We start from the raw sequence: 22200 nt of genomic DNA, 5'->3' as shown, positions 1-22200 counted from the left end.
ACTGTAGCAGTTTCGTTTGTTTGTGGCAAATATTGTTCAATCATAAACTAATTAGGGTCAAAAGATTCATCTCGTGATTTACAGGCAAACTGTGTAATTAGTTTTTGTTTTCGTCTAAATTTAATACTTCATGCATGCGCCGCAAGATTCGATGTGACGGAGAATCTTGAAATTTTTTGGGAACTAAACAAGGCCTAAAACTGAGTCTAAGATCATGTTTGGATTCATTATCTGGGTTCATTTCGCATGAATAAATTTGAGTCTAAAGCTCTGTTTGGATTCATTATCTACTAGTTTCTACTCTTTTCATTCTAAATTATAAGTCACTCCAAGAGTCTTAGAGAGTAAAGCATCTCAAATTTGACCAAATTTATATGATAAGATAATAATATTTATGATACCAACTAAGTACCATTACATTCTTTATTAATTATATAAAATAATTATTTCGGTGCCGTTACATATCCGATTTTATCAAGTTTGCGGTTTATCTAACAAGTTTTTATTTTCGAAACCGAAAATTGCAGATTATACCTAGATCAATTGTAACAAATTAAAACTACAATTTTAATATATAAAACATATGCAGCCATCGTTCGAAAAGAATCTAAAACCCAAATGCCCGAGGACAAAGCCCCCATTTTTACTGTTGTATTGGAACCAAATATCTAGGTGAAAAGTTTTTAGGTACTATAACATTTTCATTTGTATTTGGTAATTATTATTTGACTATGAACTAACTATGATCAAAAAATTATCTTATAAATTATAGATAAACTGTGAAATTAGTTATTTTTTTATTTATATTTAACACTCTATGTATATCCCGCAAGATACAATGTTAGGTGAAATCTCGAAAAGATTTTGAATTTCGGGTGTAAGACTGAATTTGCAGCCACGCAGTTGGAATCGCACCAGGTGACCCGGAGCATCTACTATTTGCTGATGCCCCTGAAAGAACCAGAACGGTATCACACTGACAAAGAGAGCTCACACATGGAGTTTCTATTTTCATTTTGTGGTAACTCCTCCAGTTTTGTTCCATCCGTGCCCCACATGGAGCCACGTGCTCCTCTCCTTCCTCTTCTCTCTTCTCCAGCCGTCCAGTCCAGCGCCTTCCCGTTCCCCACTTGCTGGTTCCCGCTCCCTCTTATCGCCTCCGCGCTCTAATGGCCTCACACCCCACCACGCAGTAAACGAAACGACGGGCCCACTCCCCGACGGCTGACGCCCTCCCACGCCCCCTTCCATGAGGCAGCCGCACCTCTCGCCGCAGCTCTCCCCTTCCCCGGTCCTCTCCTCCCACTTCTCGCCGCCGGCGACGGGGGCCTCGCCCTGGCGGCGGCGGCTGCACCGGGGGCGGGCCTTCCAACCGCCGCTCTCCTCGCTGCGGGAGCCCAACAAGGCCACGCTCCGCAAGGCCTCGCCCAACGTACCCTTCCGCCTCGGCGGTGGCGGTGGCGGGAGCGGCAGCCCCAAGGACCGCCGCCCCGCCGCCGACGACAAGGAGGAGGAGGCCGAGGGCAGCGGCGGCGGCGGCGGCGCCGGGGCACTCACAGGGACGCTGATCGCGGGAGCGCTACTGGTTGGTTTCGTAGGGGGGTTTGGGGCGGCCGGATACGTGTACAAGGACCAGATCAACACCTTCCTCACGCAGTTCTCAGGGTTTATTGACGGTAATGGATTAATCGAGCTTTACTCGACCTTCCTCACGCAGTTTAAGCTTCCCTGATGATGGGATACCAGTGGTTTGGACTTGGATCAAAGCCACTGGACTAAGGCTTGCTTGGTGAGGTGATAAGACTGCACGTTCTTAATTAGCTAGGTTGTGAATTGCTGTGACAATTAGCTGAGTAGTTAATAGCATTACCATCAACCTTTGCCCTTGTAGGGGTTCCTACTATAAACTCGTTGCACTCTCTCATTTCAGTCATTTTGTGCACTGCCGCTGCACAATATGCTCATAACTGTGTTATAAATGGAAAAATAAGGACTGCTGAACTGAAAAAATGCATGTCTTCGCTGCTCCTTGTTTGATTGTCATGTACTTTTTGTTCATATCCCTTAGTTGGATTGTTTTAGCTAAACTGGTGTGTTGTCTTACATGGGCAGGCTATGGTCCAGCCGGATACGCTCTGTTCGTACTTGTATATGCAGGGTTGGAGGTATGCCCTCAATTTAGCAGCCCTCATCCTTGGTGGTGTTTGTTATAATGGCCTTTTTCCTTTCCATTGCAATAGCTGGTCAACTACAGATAGTGACATAAAGTTGAAAAAGTTTTGCCACATGCATATCTTGGGTTGGAGCTTTAGCTTATGAATATTGATAATATTATTTTTCCTTCGTTTCAGGTTCTCGCAATTCCTGCAATACCTTTAACCATGTCAGCTGGTCTGTTGTTTGGTAATGTGACCGGTACAATTATTGTCTCAGTCGGTGGAACAGTAAGTACTTCACATCAGTAGCACTTGTTTTGATAATTCTGCGCAAACTTGCATATACTCACTGAAATTTACTGCTTTTGTAGCTAGCTGCAGCCGTGGCCTTCCTTATTGCTAGATACTTTGCCAGAGAGAGAATTCTTAAAATGGTTGAAGGAAATAAGAAGTTTCTGGCAATTGATAAGGCAATAGGTGAAAATGGATTTAAGGTCGTTACTTTGCTTCGTTTGAGTCCCCTGTTACCTTTCTCCCTTGGGAACTATCTGTATGGCCTGACTTCAGTGAAGTTCTTGCCATATGTCTTGGGCAGGTTAGTTTCTACTCTCCGTGCTCCGGTTGTGGCATTATCTGTGGATATCAGTGGTTGTAATTTGTAATTCTAAGCAAGCTGCATTTAGTGATAAATTGTCTGTTGTTAATGGCATAGTTTCTTCCGCATGTTTCTTGTGATGCAGTATGTTAATGCTTTTCTGGAAGAGTTGTAATTTAAGTGACTAAAGGGACAGAATTTATGACTTATGCAAGTATCACTTTCTTTTTAACTATGCTTGGAATTTTAATTTTGTGAGGGATGATGCAACACTATAGTTGTTCTCTTGGAAAGGCTTGTTTGCCCTGATATCCACTTTTTGTTATTCCTATGCAGTTGGTTGGGAATGCTTCCAGGTTCATGGGCTTACGTCAGTGCTGGTGCATTCGGGCGAGCTATAATTGTGAGTTCTTAAACTGCTGGTATTTTAAGTCCATCTTGAGTAAAAAAAAATGTACTGCCAAAATAGCAAATACAATTTTATGTGTAATAACCACATTTTTGTGCCGTCAAGGTTTTCAGCTTCTAAGAACATCTCTAAGAGTTTCTAAAATCCACTCCCAATCTTGATTTTTTGGCAAGATTGAAAAAAACTGCTCTCCAACAACTACCAATCTTTCCACACATGGAAAACAAACTCAATCGTGGGGAAGAATAAGGAGTAGGACAGGGTTCCTAATGCAAATGTACAAGAGAGGAAGAAAGTAAAGTGGTTAGGGTGATTTAGAAATAGTTCTGCAAAATTGTCTTCTAGATTTTAGGACCGAGATTACTGTTGGAGAAACTCAACAAATGTGCTCCCAGTTTTTTTAGCTACATAGAAAACTCATTGATTTACCAATTATTTTTTTGAAACTATTGAAGATGCTATAGTAGCTGCTAGTCAGAGCTATTCCTTACCATATGTGTACCTCTTGCTCTCCTATATAGGACTTACTAAAAGTAGTTAACTGTTTCTGTCCCATGTAGCTTGGAGTCTCTCATTATTCTGATGGTCTTTACTTTCTATAAAAGTACCAGCATGACAATTCTTTAGATGTTCTATCATGTAATAATATGAGATGTTCACATATTCTGATCTAGACATCTTAGTCCACTTGAAGACATTGCTTTGCAATTTACTTCCTGTTCCTATTACTGGTTCCATCTTTGCCATAGCAGTTCATACATTTCATGAGATTACCATAATCTGGTGTTGATAATGAAGTATCCACATAGCTCTGTTGATTCTTGATATAATGTCATCCTGTCTGTGAGGACTGATGAAAATGTGCAACTGAAACTGGCAAAGTAATATCTATCGATTTTTCCTATTTGCGTAGCAGCAGAGCTTTTGTGGGACTTGAAAAAAAAATGTATGACTGGCTTGAATAATGAAATTTCTTTCTTGTTTTGACAGCAAGATGAGTCGGAAATTGGTTTGGGAGGAAATGGACAGCTATGGACACTGGGTGTTGGGTTATTGTTTACAGCCATTGCTGCCACTTATGTAACAAGGCTCGCAAAGGTGAGGACCTATTTTTTCATGGACCACATACCTATATAGGATAAGTGGCAATTCAAGAGGATTCCTGGAAAAAAGCATGATATAACATGTTTCTGGTATCCCCCTATAACAAAACTTTGCGAATACTGGGGGATTATTTGCGCGTGTGGTTAAATTTTTACTATTGCATTTGCTTCAGGGTTTAGTCAATACTGACTGCCCTCTTGCGTCTGCCTTTTTCAGGATGCTGTAAAGGAGATCGACGACTAGAATGGTAGGATTCTCTAGTAGAAAGGGCCCTCTGGAGCCTGGATAGTATACTAGCACATTGTACATCACTGGCACCTTTGGTGCAATTCAAATCTAATAGAAGTTCAGAGCAATTTTCTGGAGGGAATTTGATCTCTTCTTGACGTGTTGTCAATTCTCATCGAACAGAAATTCCAATTTCTCGATACCACTAGTTCGCTCTATGGTAGCATTCATACCAGCTAAAGAATCTATCAAAATCAAAGAGCCGACTTCGCCACTTCGCCGAGTCTCCCTACCAGTAATCACCACAAGAACACTCTCCGTCTTTCATGTGGTGGAAGCAGTTTGCATCCCTCAAAATAATCACTCTGCCGTACGCCTTGGCGACCATCTTGATTGCCGTGTGGCAGTCGCCACACACCCGTAGGTTCTTGAACACGCGGATGGGTGCGGCCGCTGGCACGGCGAGCAGCCCGAAGGCCACGGCGAGCCTCTCGCTGTGGTACGCCAGCCCCCTCTCCCTCCCCTCCGGCGCCTCGTCCTGCAGCGCCCAGTCCGTGTCCGGCACGTACCCCTCGGCCCGGATCCTCTCGGTCATCTCCTCCACCTTGCGGTAGATCTCGGCCGCCCGCGGGTGCCCGCGGTCCTCGACGTGGAACAGGTGCGTGACGCCGTTCACGCCCACCCAGCTGCACCCGGGCTCCTTGGTGATCCCTCTCGCCTTCATCAGCGCGCGGATCCTCGCGACGTCGCCCCATCTCCTCGCCCGGGAGTAGAGGTTGGAGAGCATGACGTACGGCACGGCGTCCGTCGGATCCAGCCTCCACACCATCTCGGCCGCGCGCTCGGCGAGCTCCGCGTTCCGGTGCACCCGGCACGCGCCCAGCAGCGACTTCCACACCGTGGCGTCCAGCTCCGTGGAGCTCCGGTTCAGCAGGTCCATGGCCTCGTCCAGCCTCCCCGCCCGGCCTAGCAAGTCGACCATGCACGCGTAGTGATCCGGTCCCGGAGCGATGCCGTAGTCGACCGCCATGGACCGGAAGTGATCCCGGCCGGCGTCGACGAGGCCGGCGTGGCTGCACGCGAAGAGCAGACCGATGAAGGTCACGTAGTCCGGCCTGCACCCGGACCTGACCATATCGGTGTAGACCTCGAGCGACCGCCTGCCACGGCCGTTCTGCGCGTACCCGACGATGAGAGCCGTCCACGTGATGGTGCACCGCGCCGGCATCGCGTCGAACACCGCCCGCGCGTCGTGCAGCGCGCCGGTCTTGGCGTACATGGACACGAGCGAGTTCCCGACCGAGCGGAACGGGCAGAGCCCGAGGTGGACCGCGGCGGCGTGCACCGAGCGGCCCACGTCGAGCGCGGTGGAGCCCGCGCACGAGCTGAGCACCGCCGCGACGGCGAACTCGTCGGTCTGGACCCCCGCGGCGACCATGCCGTGGTACGCGCGGACCGCCGCGGCGTGGGCGCCGGCGCGCGCGAGCCCCGTGAGGAGCGAGGTCCAGGTGACGACGTCCCGGCGCGGCATTTCGTCGAACACGGCCCGCGCCGTGGCGGCGCCCCCCGCGCAGGGCAGCCTGGCGTAGGCGTCGACGAGCGCGTTGGCGACGTGGAGGTGGTGCGCGAGCCCCGCGCGGAGGAGGAGCGCGTGCAGCGCGGCCACCGCCCCCGGCGGGCCCCGCAGGAGCGCCGCGGAGTTGAGGAGCGGCGGGAGGGTGTACTCGTCGGCGCGCAGCCCCCGCCCGCGCATCTCGCGGAACAGCGCCAGCGCCCGCGCGTACAGCCCCGCGCGGGCGCACCGGGAGATGGCCGCGTTGTAGGCCACCACCCCCGTGCCCGCCGGCAACGCCATCGGAGGGCCGCCGTGGGGTCGGACAGTGCAGTCAGTTATGGGATCGGACTGTGCGTCGAGTACGGCGATGGCGGTGGCCCCTGGAGTGGAAAACGTACGTCGAGTACGGCGATGGCGCTTCAAACTTGCATGCTTCGTATACGTACACGATAGTCGCAACACATCTAGGGCGTGCAGGTCCACGGCGGCGCGACTTGTGCAAACCCATCCAACAGGAGGGCACGCACCATGAGGAAGAGGTGCCATGCGTGCAAACTGCGCTGCTGGCAATGCACTCCAAAGTCCAATCGACTAGTACAGTCACACAGTACCACGCCCATAGACTCTTGCCGACAAAAGACAGCAACGACGTGCGGCGGCACGCGCCCGGGTTTGTTTTGCTGCCGGCGGCCTAACTCGTAGACTCTTGCCGACAAAACCGAGCTACTGCGCTCACGCCTTCTCTAAAACGATGGGTGTGGTTGATTTTCTCCGCTAACTTGAGCAGACAAAAGCACTTGAACCGCATCGACGTGCCGTTTTTGGATATCATTCCTATCGACTCTCGTACTCTTTGGCGACAGGAAAGCACTGAACCGTCGACGTGGACAGACTCGTGCCTTTCATCCCCTTCGTTTCTAGTAGCTTCCAGCGCCACCACTCCCACTCGAACAGAGCTCGCAGCATTATCACATGAGCACGTAGACGCATTGGATTCTGGTTTTGGCAATGATGGCTGCCACGATCTGAGAGCTGGTTCGCTCCAAAATCTCGCTCTCACACACACGACGGCTCTACTCCATCTGAAAAACGGCTGCAGTCTATGTCTACTACTCTACCAGAGAAAAACTGCTGCAGACAAAGTAAAAGAGATGAGGGGTCTGTGCTCCGCAAATAAAAAAGAGCAAAATCCACCGCCGGTGGTGCTTGTGGCGGTGTCATCTAGGTCTCTAAACTTCTAAAGTGATATCTATGAGTCCATAAACTTAACAGACGGTGTCATCTAGATCCCTGAACTGTTAAGGTAATCACCACATGTCCCTAAACTTGTCCGGTGGTGTCATTCTAGTCCCTGAACTTTCAAGGTGATGACTGCATGTCCCTAAACTTGGCAAGCGGTATCATTCTTGTCCAAATATGGTCTAACCTACTCTGTAAGTTGTTATGTGTAAATTAATCAAGCATTATTTATCTAATATTTATCATGAAAATATAAATTATATAAAATAATTTATATCAACAAAAAATAAATTAAAGTGTTAAAATAATTTACACCAACAAATATATTAGGTTTAAATTGAAGTACAAAAATAGTAAAATTAATTAAATATTTATATATCATTGATTGTATTACAAAATAATATTAAAATTCCTATATATAGTATTAAAAGTTTTCTCTATCAAAAGTTACTTCTAATTTTAGTATTATTTTTAAAATTTTAATAGTGTTATTATAAAAGTAACTTTTCTCTGTTATTAATATTATCACATTATTATTAAATATTTTAATACCATAATACTACTATTAAAAGTTTTAATACTATAATACTACTATTAAAGGTTAACTTTTCTCTGTTATTAATACTATCACAATATTATTAAATATTTTAATACCATAATACTACTATTAAAGTTTTAATACTATAATACTACTATTAAATGTTACTTCTATAATAACATTATTAAAAGTTTTAAAATAATACTAATATTAGAAGTAACTTTTAATAGAGAAAACTTTTAATACTATGGGAATTTTAATATTATTTTGTAATACTATCAATGATACACAAATATTTAATTAATTTTACTATTTTTATACTTTAGTTTAAAGCTAATATATTTGTTATTGTAAATTAGTTTAATACTTTAATTTGTTTTTTATTGATGTATATTATTTTATATAATTTATATTTTCCTGATAAATATGAGATAAATAATGATTGATTAATTGACACATGTTGGATTCACGTTAGGTTATATAGAGTAGGTTAGACTATGTTTGGATAGGGATGATACCGCTTGCTAAGTTTAGAGACTTGTGGTGATCACTTTGAAAGTTCAAGGACTAGAATGACATCACTGGCCAAGTTTAGGAACATGTAGGGATTACCTTGAAAGTTCAGGGATCTAAATGACACAGTCTGTCAAGTTTACAGACTCACAAATATCACTTTAGAAGTTTAGAGACCTAAATGACACCGCCGGCCAAGTTCAAGGACCGGACGGTGCATTTTACTCAATAAAAAATATCTGAATCTGTTTTTTTCATTGCCCCACAAAATAAAAGAGACGAGGAAGGAAATCGAGTCGTTGTAAGCTGGGGCGCCTCCAAAACACAAGGACATTTTACAGGTTCGCAGGCGCCGGCCGTCGCTACCGAGCACACGTTCTGCTTCCGTATGCAGGCATCCAATTGGTGGGTTCATTTCACGTTTCGCTATCAGAATTCAGAATGACGGCAGATTCGACAATAACAACCGGTTATCAGAAATAAATACGAAAAAAATCTCGACCAAAAAAAAAAAAGATTTCGAGTAGTGTCCAGTGAAGTTCAACTGTGGACTTTCCGGGGGGGAAACAAAGCTGTAAATCTACTCAGTGCATTTCCTGCTGAAGTAAAAGCCATGTGGAAATCGAATGCCCACAGATTCTGTAAAATTGGCCGGTTTATTTACTGACGACCACTGAATCGCCGATGATGCATCATTAGATGACTAGTCGCATTGCACAAACAAAAAGGAATCGAATTCCTGACCCTTTCTCCGCCCCAAAACGCCTAAACTCCAAGCAACCGCAAAATAACCACCGATTCCTTGCAGCCCCGCGAATCTTCGGCCCCTTCCCCACCCGACACGGCACACCACCACTCTCTGCCGCCCCCCCTTCCTTCCCCTGCGCTCCTCTTTGCCCTCCGAATCCCCGCTCGCGAACCCTAGCCGGCCTCCGCGAGATGGACGAGGACTGGGAGCTCCTCCTCGCGTCCCCCAAGGCGGCGGTGGCGGCCGAGCCGTACGCTGGCGGCGGAGGCGGGGGCGGGGAGGACGACGCCGGCGCCATCAAGCACGACTACTTCGACCTCGGCTCCGACGCCAAGTACCCCCGGAGGGCGTCGCTGTCGAAGGGGAACGACGAGGTGGACGAGGAGGAGGGTGTGGATGAGGGGCTTCTTGGGGCGTCAGACAACTCGAGCTGGGTGGAGCCGGACCCTGACGACCTTCTCTTCCCCGGCCGCGACCGCGCGGCGCTCTGGTCGGACTCGTCCTCCGACGGGGAGAGGCCCGAGGTCGAGGCCACCGATCCGGTGGAGCGGGCCAGGGAAGAGGACGGCGTCACGGTGGCAGCCGCGGCTGATGGGGGCGAGGGGGCCGTGGCGAAGGGAGGAGGAGGACCGGTCCCGTGGTGGAAGCTGTCGCTGGACGCGCTGCGGGTGTGGGCGCTACGCGCGGCGAGGAGCGCCTGGTCGGTGCCGTTCGCCGTCGCGCTGCTTGGATTCGCCGTGCTCGGGCGACGGCTGTACCGGATGCGCCGCCAGAGCAAGGCCGTCGCGCGCGTCCGCCTCGTCCTCGACGAAAAGGTGACGCCTTTCCATCCTCTTCCCTGCAAGCGTCTTGCTTGTGACTTCTTCACACGCTGCTTCTTTCTGAGTTGCTTTCTCGCTTGTAGAAACTGATAAGATACATACTGTGCTTATCGTTTTTTTTTTGAGGAATGTGTTTATCAGTTAACAGTAACTAACTACTTGGGAGCTTAGATGTTCGTTGTATATATTTTTCTTTCATCACTGAATAAACGATATGCTGCCTCATGATAACTGACTGTCTTTGGAGATACCCTTGTCCTTGTGCTGTTTATGCTGAAGCCAAATCAGAGAGGAGAAACAAAATATAATGGATATAAGCTTGCCTTCCTACGCCCACAATTGCATTTTTGGTTGCTTCAACTTATATAGGACTTTGTTATAGATAGTGAAGTGATTATTAATGGCAGAGCAGATGTAAATACCAGAGTATTCCTAGATTGACGATCCAACAAATCATTGGTTGGAATGTTGGGATTAGATGCTCGAATTGATCCTTATCCACGTTTCCCAGTTTACCCATCCTTTATTGCTTACCTCTGTTTGCACTTTGCGATGCTTATTCTCTCTTGTAGACTATCATTACTGACTGAAAGTTCTTTTCCTGGGCTTATACGTCTCTGCAGAAGGTCTCCCAATTCAAGGGCCAATCATCACGTCTGAATGAATCCATGACGATGGTGCGGCGAACTCCTATCATAAAACCTATGCTTCCTGCCAATGGAGTGACTCCATGGCCTGTGCTGGGGCACCTGTGAGATGTGTGATCAGTGACGTGATAGAGGCATAGAGCTAATAATACAACTGCGCCAGCCATGCAGAGACGCTTACAGGCCGGCATATTATGCAATGCCCAGCAGCAGATGTACTGGCTGCTTGTAATTTGGAACTATACACTTGTGGAAGACCTTGTAAGTTTCCGTTCACGCGGAATGATATTTAGGCCTGATCTAGTTTGTGTTTCTTTTGTGTATACCCATGTTTATAATTTTATTTTCTGAATCCTTATGTCATGGATCTTATGTGCTGGAGATGTAAATGATTGAGTACTGAGTACCCATGGTACTATGGTAATGTGCTGTATATGACTATTACCCATAAATCAATGTACAAGTGGAATTTAGGTTATGTGCTGGCCATCATTTCATCACCTTTGTTCTAGGTTTTAGTCACTACATCTACATTTTTTTTTGCAGAAGTGCCTGGCTAGGGATTTGAGTATATCTTTAGAAAAAGGTTGTGTGGAGAGACCTTGCCTATGTTTGGACGGTCTGAAAAGTGGGGAAACACAAAGCGCAATGTGTCATGGCTATGATAGATTTATGGTGAAATGCCACCGGTTCCTATAAAACTGGGTTCATCATCCCGTCGTTCAGCATTTGAATTCTCAGCAGTCAGCACTCGAAACAACTGCTCTACAGATTCTCTCTGGAACACTAAAGCTGAAAACAAGGTTCCTGATTTCCATGTAATTAGTATGAATCTACATGATGTATCAGTCTAGAAACGTTCTTTAAATCCGACAAATCTGGCAGAAACTATTTTCAGGCTTTGGGTCTGAGAACGGGGCCATGTCTTGCCGTCTAGTTATCGAGCAATGGTATATAGCCAAACTCGAAGTTTGCATGCTAGGTCATCCAAGCCATAGTACTAATGTACTATCTATGTGATGCTAGGAAAAATTATCAGGGGCAACTTAATTTTACAGCACGAGTAGCTGATTCCACTGCTTGTCTTTATTATTACATGACCTATTGAAAATTAGATGAACCACGGCATCAAAGTGGTCGTGCCGGAGTGGTTATCGGGCATGACTAGAAATCATGTGGGCTTTGCCCGCGCAGGTTCGAATCCTGCCGACCACGCTTTTTGCTATATTTTTCTTATTTTTTTTGTTTTCATTTAATTTTTTTCCCTACTTTATATACTTCTCATTTCCTCACACTGTTCATGTTTGATTGCTGCTGGTGCCGAGTCAGTTCATCCTTTAGGCTTTGTCTGTAGGCAGGCCCGTCCCTGTGGCTATACGGCTCTTGTTTACATCCCATGATCCCAATAATATAGTTTTTAGATAGTAGAAAAATATTTTAGCTGCATCCGTTTTCAAGAAGAGAAATCAATACATACCGTGGCCCACCACCCAAACATAATCAAAGTTCATCAAAGAGTTCCACATTAAAATTAAATTCTAAAAATAAACAGTCGTCCATGGAATGTTAAAAATAGCACCACCGCCGATTCCTATGTGCATCAAGCTTGGATCAATAGCTTCTTTTAGTTATCACATTGTTGCAATTGCGCCTAGAACCAAAGTCTTGAGTATTCCCTGAACAAGACCTACAAAATGTATTTACTTTGTATGCACTTGTCAGAAATAGCCTCATTTCTTATCAAGGAAAAAGTCTACATAACCCCTCAAACTATTTAGGATGGAATAATTCATCTCTCGAACTATAAATCAGATATTCTACCTCCTGAGCTTTCAAAAACGGTCAAATAACCCCTTACAGTGGTTTTAGATGGTGGTTTTGTCTTTTTCTTTTTTATTTATTTCCACTAATCTTTGAAAAATCATAATAAATCAGAGAAAATCATAAAAATGAAAAATTCAATTTTGTTGGACTCATGATGAGTGGATCTACACAATTAGTATATAATATGATAAAATCTATGTTTTTATAATTAATAAGAATAATTCATATGTGTAGTTCCTATGGTTCAACTGTGGTAACATTTTTATAGTGGGCTCATTATTGTATGCTTGAACAATGGTAAAAGTTTCGTACCCATTGGATCATGTATAACTTAGTTGTAGATTTATTTAGCTTTATTCTTGTTCGATCTATTCTTTATCTATAACTAAGTTATACGTGATCCAATGAGTATGAAAGTTTTAACATAGTTCAAGCATACAATAATGAGCCCACCATAAAAAAATTATCACAATTGGACCATAGGAACTACATATATAAATTATTCGAATTAATTACAGAAAAACATAGATTTAAAGTTACAGCAAAAACTTTGTACTAAAGCATACCATATTATATTCACTGTGTAGTTCTACTCATTAGGAGTCTAATAAAATTAATTTTTTTTATAATTTTTCTATGATTTATTATGATTTTTCAAAGATTTAGTGAAAATAAATAAAAAAGAAAAAGATAAAACCACCCTCTAAAACCATGAAAAAAATAGATGTTGGATGGTTTCTAAAACCACTCTCTAAAACCATAAAGAAAAATACATGTGGTGAAATTCCAAACATAACATGCACACACATGCCAGATAAATTTAGCAAATTAACAATCTAAAATAGATGTTGGATGATTTCTAGTTTACTACCGAAACAACAAACTCCTATGGCAAATTCTTGGAGCAAGATATTGTCCTTATAAGGATAACTCCATTTTTAAAGAAGAGTAAATTACACGGCCGGTCCTTAAAGTATTACGTGGTTTTCATCTAGGTCCCCAAACTATGAAATCGCACGTCTGACTTCCTAATGTATTTAAATGAGCTCATCTAGGTCCCAAAACTACGAAATCGCACGTCTGACTCTCTAATGTATTTAAGTGATCTCATATAGGTCCAAAATACACATAAGGAGGGTTAGAAGCTGACATGGTCATCCATATAGATATGATTTAAGCACATGACTCTTGATTTAAGCCCACGTGTGCAGCCGCTGGCTCGTCCTTGCTCACCATCACAGCGCCCGCAGTATACGACCTGGTCATGTAGGCAGCAATGGCGGTCGGTTACACTGCCGAGTGGGGTAAGGTAGATATGGGAGAAGAAGGGCTTGGTTTGTGGTTATCCGGTGTTACACTCACTCGTGTGACCAGCCGCCATTGCCGTCTACATGACCAGATCATATGCCGTGGGCGCTGTGATGGTGAGCAGGGACGAGCCAGCGGCTGCACGCATGGACTTAAATCAGGGATCATGTGCCTAAATCATATCCATGTGGATGATCATGTCAGCTTCTAACCCTCCTTATGTGTATTTTGGACCTACATGAGATCACTTAAATACATTAGGGAGTTAGATGTACGATTTCGTAGTTTGGGGACCTAGATGAGATCACCTAAATACATTAGGGAGTCAGACGAGCGATTTCATAGTTTGGGGACCTAGATGAAAACCACGTAATACTTTAAGGACCGGCCGTGCAATTTACTCTTTGAAGAATTACATGAAAACTTTATTTTAAGTGGTAGATTCATCCGCCAAGTCTCTTACGTACGTATAATTCCAGAATTGACAAAATAAATTATACATCGATCTAACCATAAAGAAACCAATTTTATATAAAAAAAACCAAATTAAAGTACTTCTTTGTCTCTATCTCTACAACTAAAAAGACCCGCGTGTTATCGTACTCGCTCTGCTAATGACCCCTTGTCATGAGTTAATCCCCCGTCACGCGCTAATCACCCGCTCCGCTTCCTCTATGCGCACGCCCGCGGAACCGTCGCCCCCGCGCAGCCCACGCACGACGTCCAACTACTTCCCTCCCGCCGGCACAAGCCCAACCTTTGTTTCACGCACGTCTCTCACGCCTCTCACGTCTCTCGTGACTAGCAGGCGGCGCGGCGATCAGGAGGAGGCAGAGCAGCGTGCAAACAGCGGAGGCGGAGCGGCGACCCTGCGGCAGAGGCGGCGCGGTGCCCAGGCGGCGTGGCCTCCCGGGCGGAGGCGGAGCAGCGACCCTACGGCAGATGCGGCGCAGCGTTCCGGTGCCCAGGACTTCGTTGCGCACTTTGCCGGCGAGGAGAACCACCAGGTGTGCCAATCCCTTCTCTTCCCTTCCTGCTGTGTGAAACGGAGCACCCAAACCCTCTTTAGCTAATTGGCTATTGCACTGAATGTATTATATGCCTCGCAGCTCCCGTAGTCCGGCCTCCCGTCCGGGCTCCCTGTGACCTGTGGCCTGGCCCTGCTCGCCTCTCGCCGAGCGCCCGGCCATCCAGTCGGACTCCAAAGCCTGCTGGTGTGCTTGCCTTTGTCCTTGAGCAAGGAGGAGCACGACGCCCAGGCTCAGCAGGTCCAACAGAACCGCCATCCTTTTGTTTGCATCATCCCTCAACGATTTAGCTTCTCCCCCGTACTTGGTTGGTGATGTGATGGTGCTCTCTAGGTGCTTGTTGAATTGCCTGTGACTTCTCATATTGCAGCCTACCCTGTATGGTTATCATATTTAGGTGTAAGCTAAAATTGAAATCGGAATATTATCATTATCCAGATGTTTAAAATGCGTTAAAAATATTTTCCTATTGATATCAATGGTAACAGTATTTTAGCTCAGGCCACTAATTTAGTTGCTTGCCCATTCAGCTTTCAGATAATGATTTTTATTATTATTTTACTCAGCCTTCAGTTTTCCAATTGCTTCTGCCGTAATTGTTTTTCATTTGCTTTAGTTAGCTCTGACCCTACACTGAACCTTGGAACCTTTCTGCAACCTCTACTGCAACTACAAGATACATGTGATGCCTCTAAGAATGCTAAGAGTGGCTACAAATAATTTTATAGTTTTCTTTTTTATATGTGCCACAAGCTCCAAAGTTCATATATATGTCATTGTGGTCAAGTGTTTAGAAAATTTTCTTGCAGAGTTTAGAAATGGCTAACGAGATTTGGGAGTAGAAAAATGAATGATAAAAAAGATAATAAATAATCAGTGGTTATTAGCGACTGAATTTAGAATGGAACGAGAAAAGAAGTAGGATAATATCAGTTTAGAATGGAATGAGAAAAGAGCAGTGAGATAGCGAACCTTGTTTGTTTGTTTCTTCCAACATGCAGAACTGAAGTACAGATCAGCACGCCGAAGCACTGAATTGTGTGGCAATTCTTGGTTATTTCAATGGAAAATAGGGGCTCTCCTACACCACTGGGTGACAAGACTAACACTACTAATGGAGGTAAACAAAATACATGGGCATTTACTATATTTAATTTAACATATTGTATAATATTATTACAAATTATAATCAATGGTATATGAATGTAACACTGTAGAAAGCGATGCTGGACAGCGCAAGAGAGAAAGAGAAAAGGCTCGATGGCATGCAATGTCTCAGGAGAAAAGGGACGAAAAAAATAAAAAACGTCGGGAAGCATACAAAAGAAGAAAGGAGCAACACCTACGTAATGAAACTACCAATGGTTGTATACTAGAATTGTTGGTGAATAATAATACCGATATTACTATTGATGTTTTTTATGTATGATGTGTCAATTGGTAGATGGTCAGACTGCATCAAACAAGGAAAATATGGATCCTAATGAAACAGATGATTGGTTGTATAGGAATGATTCCCTCCATGCAAACAACAATGATGATATACTTATGTCCAAAAGGTTATCAGGTAATTAAATTATTGTTAATATGGCACCAACGCCTACATTTTTGTGTTGGTGAAATTATTAGTAGCTTTATATACAACGAGAGGATCATTGATGGATATTTGGTGTGTCTTGGTTGTCTTGCTACTTTTTTAACTCAAACACAACTATGTAGGTGATGATGCAATTACCGCTCGCAACATAGTTAATCAAGAAATACAGTCACAATGCACCCATGTTTCAACAATAGGCATAACCGATTACGATGCTTCACATAAGAGAGAGTTAACAAATGAGCAAGTCATGGCTGGTCGTGAAAGATTCAGGACGACATATGCAGACATGACTACAAGGTTTAGGAATACATATGCAAACAAGACACCTGAGCAACGGGAACAAAGGCGCAAGCAACAGAGGCTTTACAATAAAACTCCATCTCGAAAAGAGGCAATGAAAGTGACTACAAACCGCTCCAGGGAGGTGCAGAGACACACCTTAAACAATGAGTCCATTGCAATGGAAAATCCACTCTTTAATCCGAAGATGGTGTGGCCCGGTGCAAACTCATCTAGGCCTCATGGACCCATAGTAAGCCCCAGCGATTGGATTATCCCAGAATCTACTGCAACACCTATTTGCTTCCCACAACCTACTGAGGAGACAAATGTTGTTGTTGATGATGATGATGGATGCGGTGATGTACTACTTGGTCATATGACACATAGACAAAATGTTACATTTGGGCAAAGAAATGCATTATTAGCCCATCGTAACACTATGTTTGAGCGTCGCATCGGTCAAAACATGGGAGTAGCTAACAATGATGATGAATGCATGAAGATAGACCATGCGGATGAAGAAACGCCCTTAACTCAGTCAACCGTGACCAACAACAGTAAGTAACAAGACCTCCCTACCCCCGTTCCTTGACATGGAACAACTTTATTCCTATCTCAACCATGTCAAATATGTGATTGACAGAAAACGTTGGATCAAGCAATCAAAATGCATCAGCTACACCCACACAACTTTTATTTGATGACACTGGTATTTTGCACTACTTTTTGCATTCTTTATTTACTTTCCTTTAATGTTACCTAAGTTGTAATATATCATGGCACTGTGGTGATCACAGATGATGATGAGGGCGATATATTTGAAGAGGATGAGGAAGAGGATGAGGGATACTTGTTTGCTGGTCAAGGTATTTGTAAATAGTATTTGTAAACAAATACCTATTACCTTTCTAAACATCCACTCCTTTATCTGACCTTCATTTTTATGTTCAAATCATTTCAATAGATGAATCAGATGATGATGTCCAAAGTGATACTACTGAGGAAGACACAACTTCTAACCCTGAAGGACCTGACCCGTATGAGATGGTGTATAGTAACATGCCCCAAGAGACACATATGCTAAAACCTGTCCCAGATTGCCACCATTGTGGAGCGAAGAGGTTTCCAAAAGAACCTCCTGGGTTTTGTTGCCGCAACGGAAAGGTTGAGTTGAATGCACCCGTCGTACCAAACCAGCTCATGAGGCTTTGGACGAGCTCTGATGCGGATGCTAGGCACTTTCGTAGCAATATCAGGTTTTTCAATGGCCACTTCTCTTTCACTTCCTTGTATTGTCGCCTCGATAGTGCTACTGCTAACATTAGAAATAGTGGCATATATACCTTTCGTGCACATGGCATGATCTATCACAACATAAGGTCATTTGGTATAGAAGATGGTAAGGAGCCCAGACATCTTGAGCTTTACTTCTATGATGATGATCCGAGCCTTGAGCACCGGTATCGAAGGTGTCATGAAGAACAGTATAAAAAAGATAAAGAAGTTATAGACAGACTGGTGGCCATCCTTCGTGACAACCCGTACTCACAACATTTGAGGAGTCTAGGGCAAGCTGAACACCTCGAGGACTATCATCTTACACTTAACCTTGATCAGCGATTGGACCAAAGGACATACAACATACCGCTGGCTTCGGAGGTGGCTGTTGTTTGGATCGAGGGTAGTGAACTCCTTGGTCAATTTGAGAATAGTGTAGTCCTACATGGGAAAGATAGGAGCAGGCATGGCATCCGATCATACCATGGATGCTATGATGCTCTTTCATACCCACTCTTCTTCCCTAGAGGTGAGCTTGGATGGCATATGGATATCCCAAAGAAAGGTGTTACTATGGAGGATGTCAACGTGGCTCGTGCCCTGCGTAAGGCTCGTAGTGGTATTGAAGAAGAAGAAACAGGTTTGTTTATCTTCTTATACTTTTCATGTATATCAAACCATTATCACAAGAACACCTCTAATACCATAGTTTTTGTAGACTCTCCGGGAAATTTATGTGTTTCTGTGCGTGACTACTACTGCTACAAGTTCCAGATACGACCAGGAATCTTTAATCCCATACTTCATGGCAAGCGTCTTTTCCAACAATTTGCAGTGGACACATACATCAAAATCGAGAGTTCTCGATTGGATTACATATGCAATCATCAAACTGAGATTAGGGCCGACCTCTACCAAGGATTGGTTGATAGCCTGCATGCTGGTGAGGGTAGATCAGAAGCTGTTGGAAAGCGGACCGTGATGCCTTCGTCGTTTATCGGAGGCCCGAGGGACATGAGGCGTAGGTACATGGATGCCATGGCACTGGTGCGAAGGTTTGGGAAACCAGACATCTTCCTGACTATGACATGTAATCCAAAGTGGGATGAGATCACGCGTGAGTTGTACCCTGGACAAACACCACAGGATCGTCCAGACCTTATTGATCGGGTCTTTAGGGCAAAACTGGAAGAGCTTAAGCACGTGTTGTTAAAAAAGGATATCCTTGGAAAGGTCCGTGCACACGTGTATGTTGTGGAGTTCCAGAAGAGGGGTCTACCGCATGCACATTTTTTGCTAATCATGGACAGACGCTACAAGATCACGTGCCCAGAGCAGTATGACCTACTCATCTCTGCCGAGCTCCCAAACAAGAAGTATCCAGACTTGTATAAAATGGTTACAAAGCATATGATGCATGGCCCTTGTGGAGTACTTAATCGCAACTGCCCATGCACAAAGGGCCGTGAATCATGCAAGAACCATTACCCACGACCTTTCTGTGATGCCACATTACAAGGCAATGATTCATACCCAGTTTATAGACGACGTGATGATGGTAGAAAAGAAAAAGTTCGTGGGCATGAGCTTGACAATAGATGGGTCGTGCCTTACAACCCATACCTCCTACGTTTGTTCAATTGCCACATCAATGTTGAAGCATGTGGGAGCATCAAGGCCGTCAAGTATTTGTTTAAGTACATTTACAAGGGTCATGACCGCACGTCTGTAGCTGTGAGAGAGGCTAACAAGGAGGACAATGAAGGAAACATCGATGAGATCAAACAGTACAGGGATGCTAGATGGGTAACTCCACCAGAAGCCTTATGGAGGATATATGGTTTTGATATAAATGATAGGTCCCCTTCGGTGTTGTCCTTGCAGCTCCATCTTCCTGACATGCACATGGTATCATTTCATCGACGTGAAGGTGTTCGACGAGTGCTTAATCGTCCAGGTGTTGAAAGGTCGATGCTTACAGCCTTCTTCGAGAAGAACAACACATCTGAACATGCCCGTGGTATATTGTATCGGGACTTTCCTGAGTACTATAAGTGGGACTCACAAGGTAAACAATGGATTAGGAGGGCGCAAAAGAATCATTTAAGACAGATTGGAAGAGTTGTATGTGCCAATCCGGCTGAAGGGGAGCGTTACTATCTTAGGGTGCTTCTAAATCATGTGGTTGGTGCTACCTCGTTCACTGATCTAAGGACGGTGTCTGGCGAACTCCTACCGACTTTCCGTGAAGCTGCAGAAAGAAGGGGCTTCATTGAAGCGGACAACACGCTGCACGAGGGCCTTGCTGAAGCTACTCTATGGATGATGCCATATGCACTGCGAAGGCTCTTTGCAACAATCTTGGTTTTTTGTGAGCCGAGTGATGTATTAAAACTCTGGGAAAAGCATAAGGAGGCAATGTCAGAGGACTACAGGCGCAATAACCAATCAACCTTTGCGGTGGAGCAGATGGTCCTCATAGATATTCGAAAGTTGTTAGAATCAATGCAGAAGGACATAAAGATGTACCCACTTCCTGATATCGATGACACATATGATCCATCCGGTGATATTCCCAGGGAGATTTTTGAGGAGGCTAGCGTTGAGGCAAGCATTGATGACATGGCACTATCAAAGACCCTTAACGAGGAGCAGCGGGCTGCCTACAATGAGATTATGTCTGCTATTGATACCGATCACGGGGGTTTGTTCTTTGTGGATGGACCTGGCGGCACAGGAAAGACTTATCTATATAGGGCCCTACTCGCTACTATACGTAGTCAGAACAAGATTGCTGTGGCAACAGCAACATCTGGTGTTGCTGCGTCAATAATGCCTGGTGGTAGAACCGCCCACTCACGCTTCAAGATTCCCCTCACCCTCGATAATGGAGCCTTTTGTACCTTCACAAAACAGAGTGGTACTGCCAAGCTGCTTCAGACCGCATCCCTTATTATTTGGGACGAGGTGACAATGATGAAGAGACAAGGTGTTGAGGCGCTAGACAACAGCCTCCGTGATATCATGGACCGTCCTAACCTCCCGTTTGGGGGGAAGACTATGGTGTTTGGTGGAGATTTTAGGCAGTTTCTCCCAGTTGTTCAAGAGGGTCTTGGGCACAAATAGTTGGTGCCTCACTGCGGATGTCGTACCTTTGGAATTCCATGCGACATCTCAAATTGGTGCGCAACATGAGGGCAAAGAACGATCCATGGTTTGCAGAATACTTGCTACGTATTGGGGGAGGCTCTGAGGAGGCTAATTGTAATGGTGAAATCCACCTTCCTGATGATATATGCATACCACAGAATGGAAAAGACGGTGATCTTGATATGTTAATTGACTGCATATTTCCTGCCCTCAATGCCAATATGTCAGACAAGAGCTACATCACCTCACGAGCAATATTATCTGCGCGGAACGACTCTGTTGATATGATTAACATGAAGATGATAAGTCGTTTCCAAGGGGATGAGATGGTGTACCATAGCTTTGATAGTGCCGTGGATGATCCACACAACCACTACCCATCTGAGTTCCTCAACACTTTGACCCCCAATGGTCTTCCTCCACATGTGTTAAAGCTTAAGATTGGGTGTCCGATCATATTGCTAAGGAACATCGACCCTGCAGGTGGACTTTGCAATGGAACCAGACTGGTGGTTCAAGGGTTCCAAAGAAATATTATCGATGCAGAAATTATGGTTGGAGACCATGCCGGAAAGCGAATCTTCCTACCACGGATTCCGTTATGTCCCTCGGATGATGAGATGTTTCCATTCCAGTTCAAGAGGAAGCAGTTTCCTATTAGACTCAGTTTTGCCATGACGATTAACAAAGCACAGGGGCAGACTCTTCCCAATGTTGGTGTGTATTTGCCTGAACCAGTGTTCTCTCATGGCCAGCTGTATGTTGCGCTATCTAGAGCCACTGCCAGATTGAATATCAGGATCCTTGCTGTCCTGCCCAGTGATACGAATGATAAGAAAAATAATACAAAAATAAATGGTACATACACAAAAAATATTGTCTACAAAGAGGTCCTCACTCTATGAAAAGGTATTATCTTCTATTTTGTATAAATGTTATATTTTCTTACATTTGTGTCCTTTGTTACTAACATTTGTTGTATGATTGTATCCATTTGCATTTTAGATAATAGAAGAAGTCTGGGAACAATAGGAGACACGTAGCATATGATGATCTTGTGTATATCTTATTGATTGGATGTACTCATTATATTATAATATATTTTTAATAACTATATGACTTTATGTTTAATTTGTAACATGATGATTATTATTTCTACCATGCCTTTTTTCTTCTA

At 44.5% G+C, this 22200-nt stretch overlaps 6 protein-coding genes and 1 non-coding gene across 8 annotated transcripts; 6 read left to right on the top strand and 1 right to left on the bottom strand.

Annotated features, from left to right (window-relative positions):
• Nucleotides 1083-4645, top strand: LOC8063147 (TVP38/TMEM64 family membrane protein slr0305). Its single transcript, XM_002458830.2, has 7 exons — nucleotides 1083-1676; nucleotides 2113-2165; nucleotides 2352-2444; nucleotides 2528-2751; nucleotides 3088-3154; nucleotides 4151-4258; nucleotides 4481-4645. The coding sequence occupies exons 1-7, from the start codon at nucleotides 1250-1252 to the stop codon at nucleotides 4505-4507; spliced, it is 999 nt and encodes a 332-aa protein (XP_002458875.1). The 5' UTR covers nucleotides 1083-1249; the 3' UTR covers nucleotides 4508-4645.
• Nucleotides 4558-7577, bottom strand: LOC8061476 (pentatricopeptide repeat-containing protein At2g03880, mitochondrial). The gene has a single exon (XM_002456708.2). The coding sequence runs from the start codon at nucleotides 6591-6593 to the stop codon at nucleotides 4782-4784; it is 1812 nt and encodes a 603-aa protein (XP_002456753.2). The 5' UTR covers nucleotides 6594-7577; the 3' UTR covers nucleotides 4558-4781.
• LOC110434194 lies at nucleotides 8980-11031 on the top strand. 2 transcript variants are annotated; one of them, XM_021457992.1, is made up of 2 exons: nucleotides 8980-9900; nucleotides 10533-11031. In XM_021457992.1, the coding sequence occupies exons 1-2, from the start codon at nucleotides 9037-9039 to the stop codon at nucleotides 10659-10661; spliced, it is 993 nt and encodes a 330-aa protein (XP_021313667.1). In that variant the 5' UTR covers nucleotides 8980-9036; the 3' UTR covers nucleotides 10662-11031. The 2 variants fall into 2 exon arrangements, with proteins under 2 accessions (XP_021313667.1, XP_021313666.1); XM_021457991.1 differs by having other exon boundaries at nucleotides 10530-11031.
• On the top strand, nucleotides 11687-11768 carry TRNAS-AGA. The gene has a single exon. It is a non-coding gene; the product is annotated as a tRNA-Ser (tRNA).
• Nucleotides 13654-16376, top strand: LOC110433769. The gene is made up of 5 exons (XM_021456339.1): nucleotides 13654-13686; nucleotides 14491-14692; nucleotides 14795-14953; nucleotides 15715-15833; nucleotides 15931-16376. The coding sequence occupies exons 1-5, from the start codon at nucleotides 13654-13656 to the stop codon at nucleotides 16087-16089; spliced, it is 672 nt and encodes a 223-aa protein (XP_021312014.1). The 3' UTR covers nucleotides 16090-16376.
• LOC8061475 lies at nucleotides 16515-20999 on the top strand. Its single transcript, XM_002458829.2, has 3 exons — nucleotides 16515-17152; nucleotides 17393-17461; nucleotides 17560-20999. The coding sequence occupies exons 1-3, from the start codon at nucleotides 16561-16563 to the stop codon at nucleotides 20997-20999; spliced, it is 4101 nt and encodes a 1366-aa protein (XP_002458874.2). The 5' UTR covers nucleotides 16515-16560.
• Nucleotides 21065-21928, top strand: LOC110433768 (ATP-dependent DNA helicase PIF1-like). Its single transcript, XM_021456338.1, has one exon. The coding sequence runs from the start codon at nucleotides 21065-21067 to the stop codon at nucleotides 21926-21928; it is 864 nt and encodes a 287-aa protein (XP_021312013.1).

Source organism: Sorghum bicolor, chromosome 3 (genome assembly GCF_000003195.3).
Source record: "Sorghum bicolor cultivar BTx623 chromosome 3, Sorghum_bicolor_NCBIv3, whole genome shotgun sequence".
In the NCBI taxonomy this organism is placed as follows: domain Eukaryota; kingdom Viridiplantae; phylum Streptophyta; class Magnoliopsida; order Poales; family Poaceae; genus Sorghum; species Sorghum bicolor.
The sequence above is the reverse complement of the archived record's forward strand: the minus strand, read 5'-3'. Positions and strand labels throughout refer to the sequence as shown.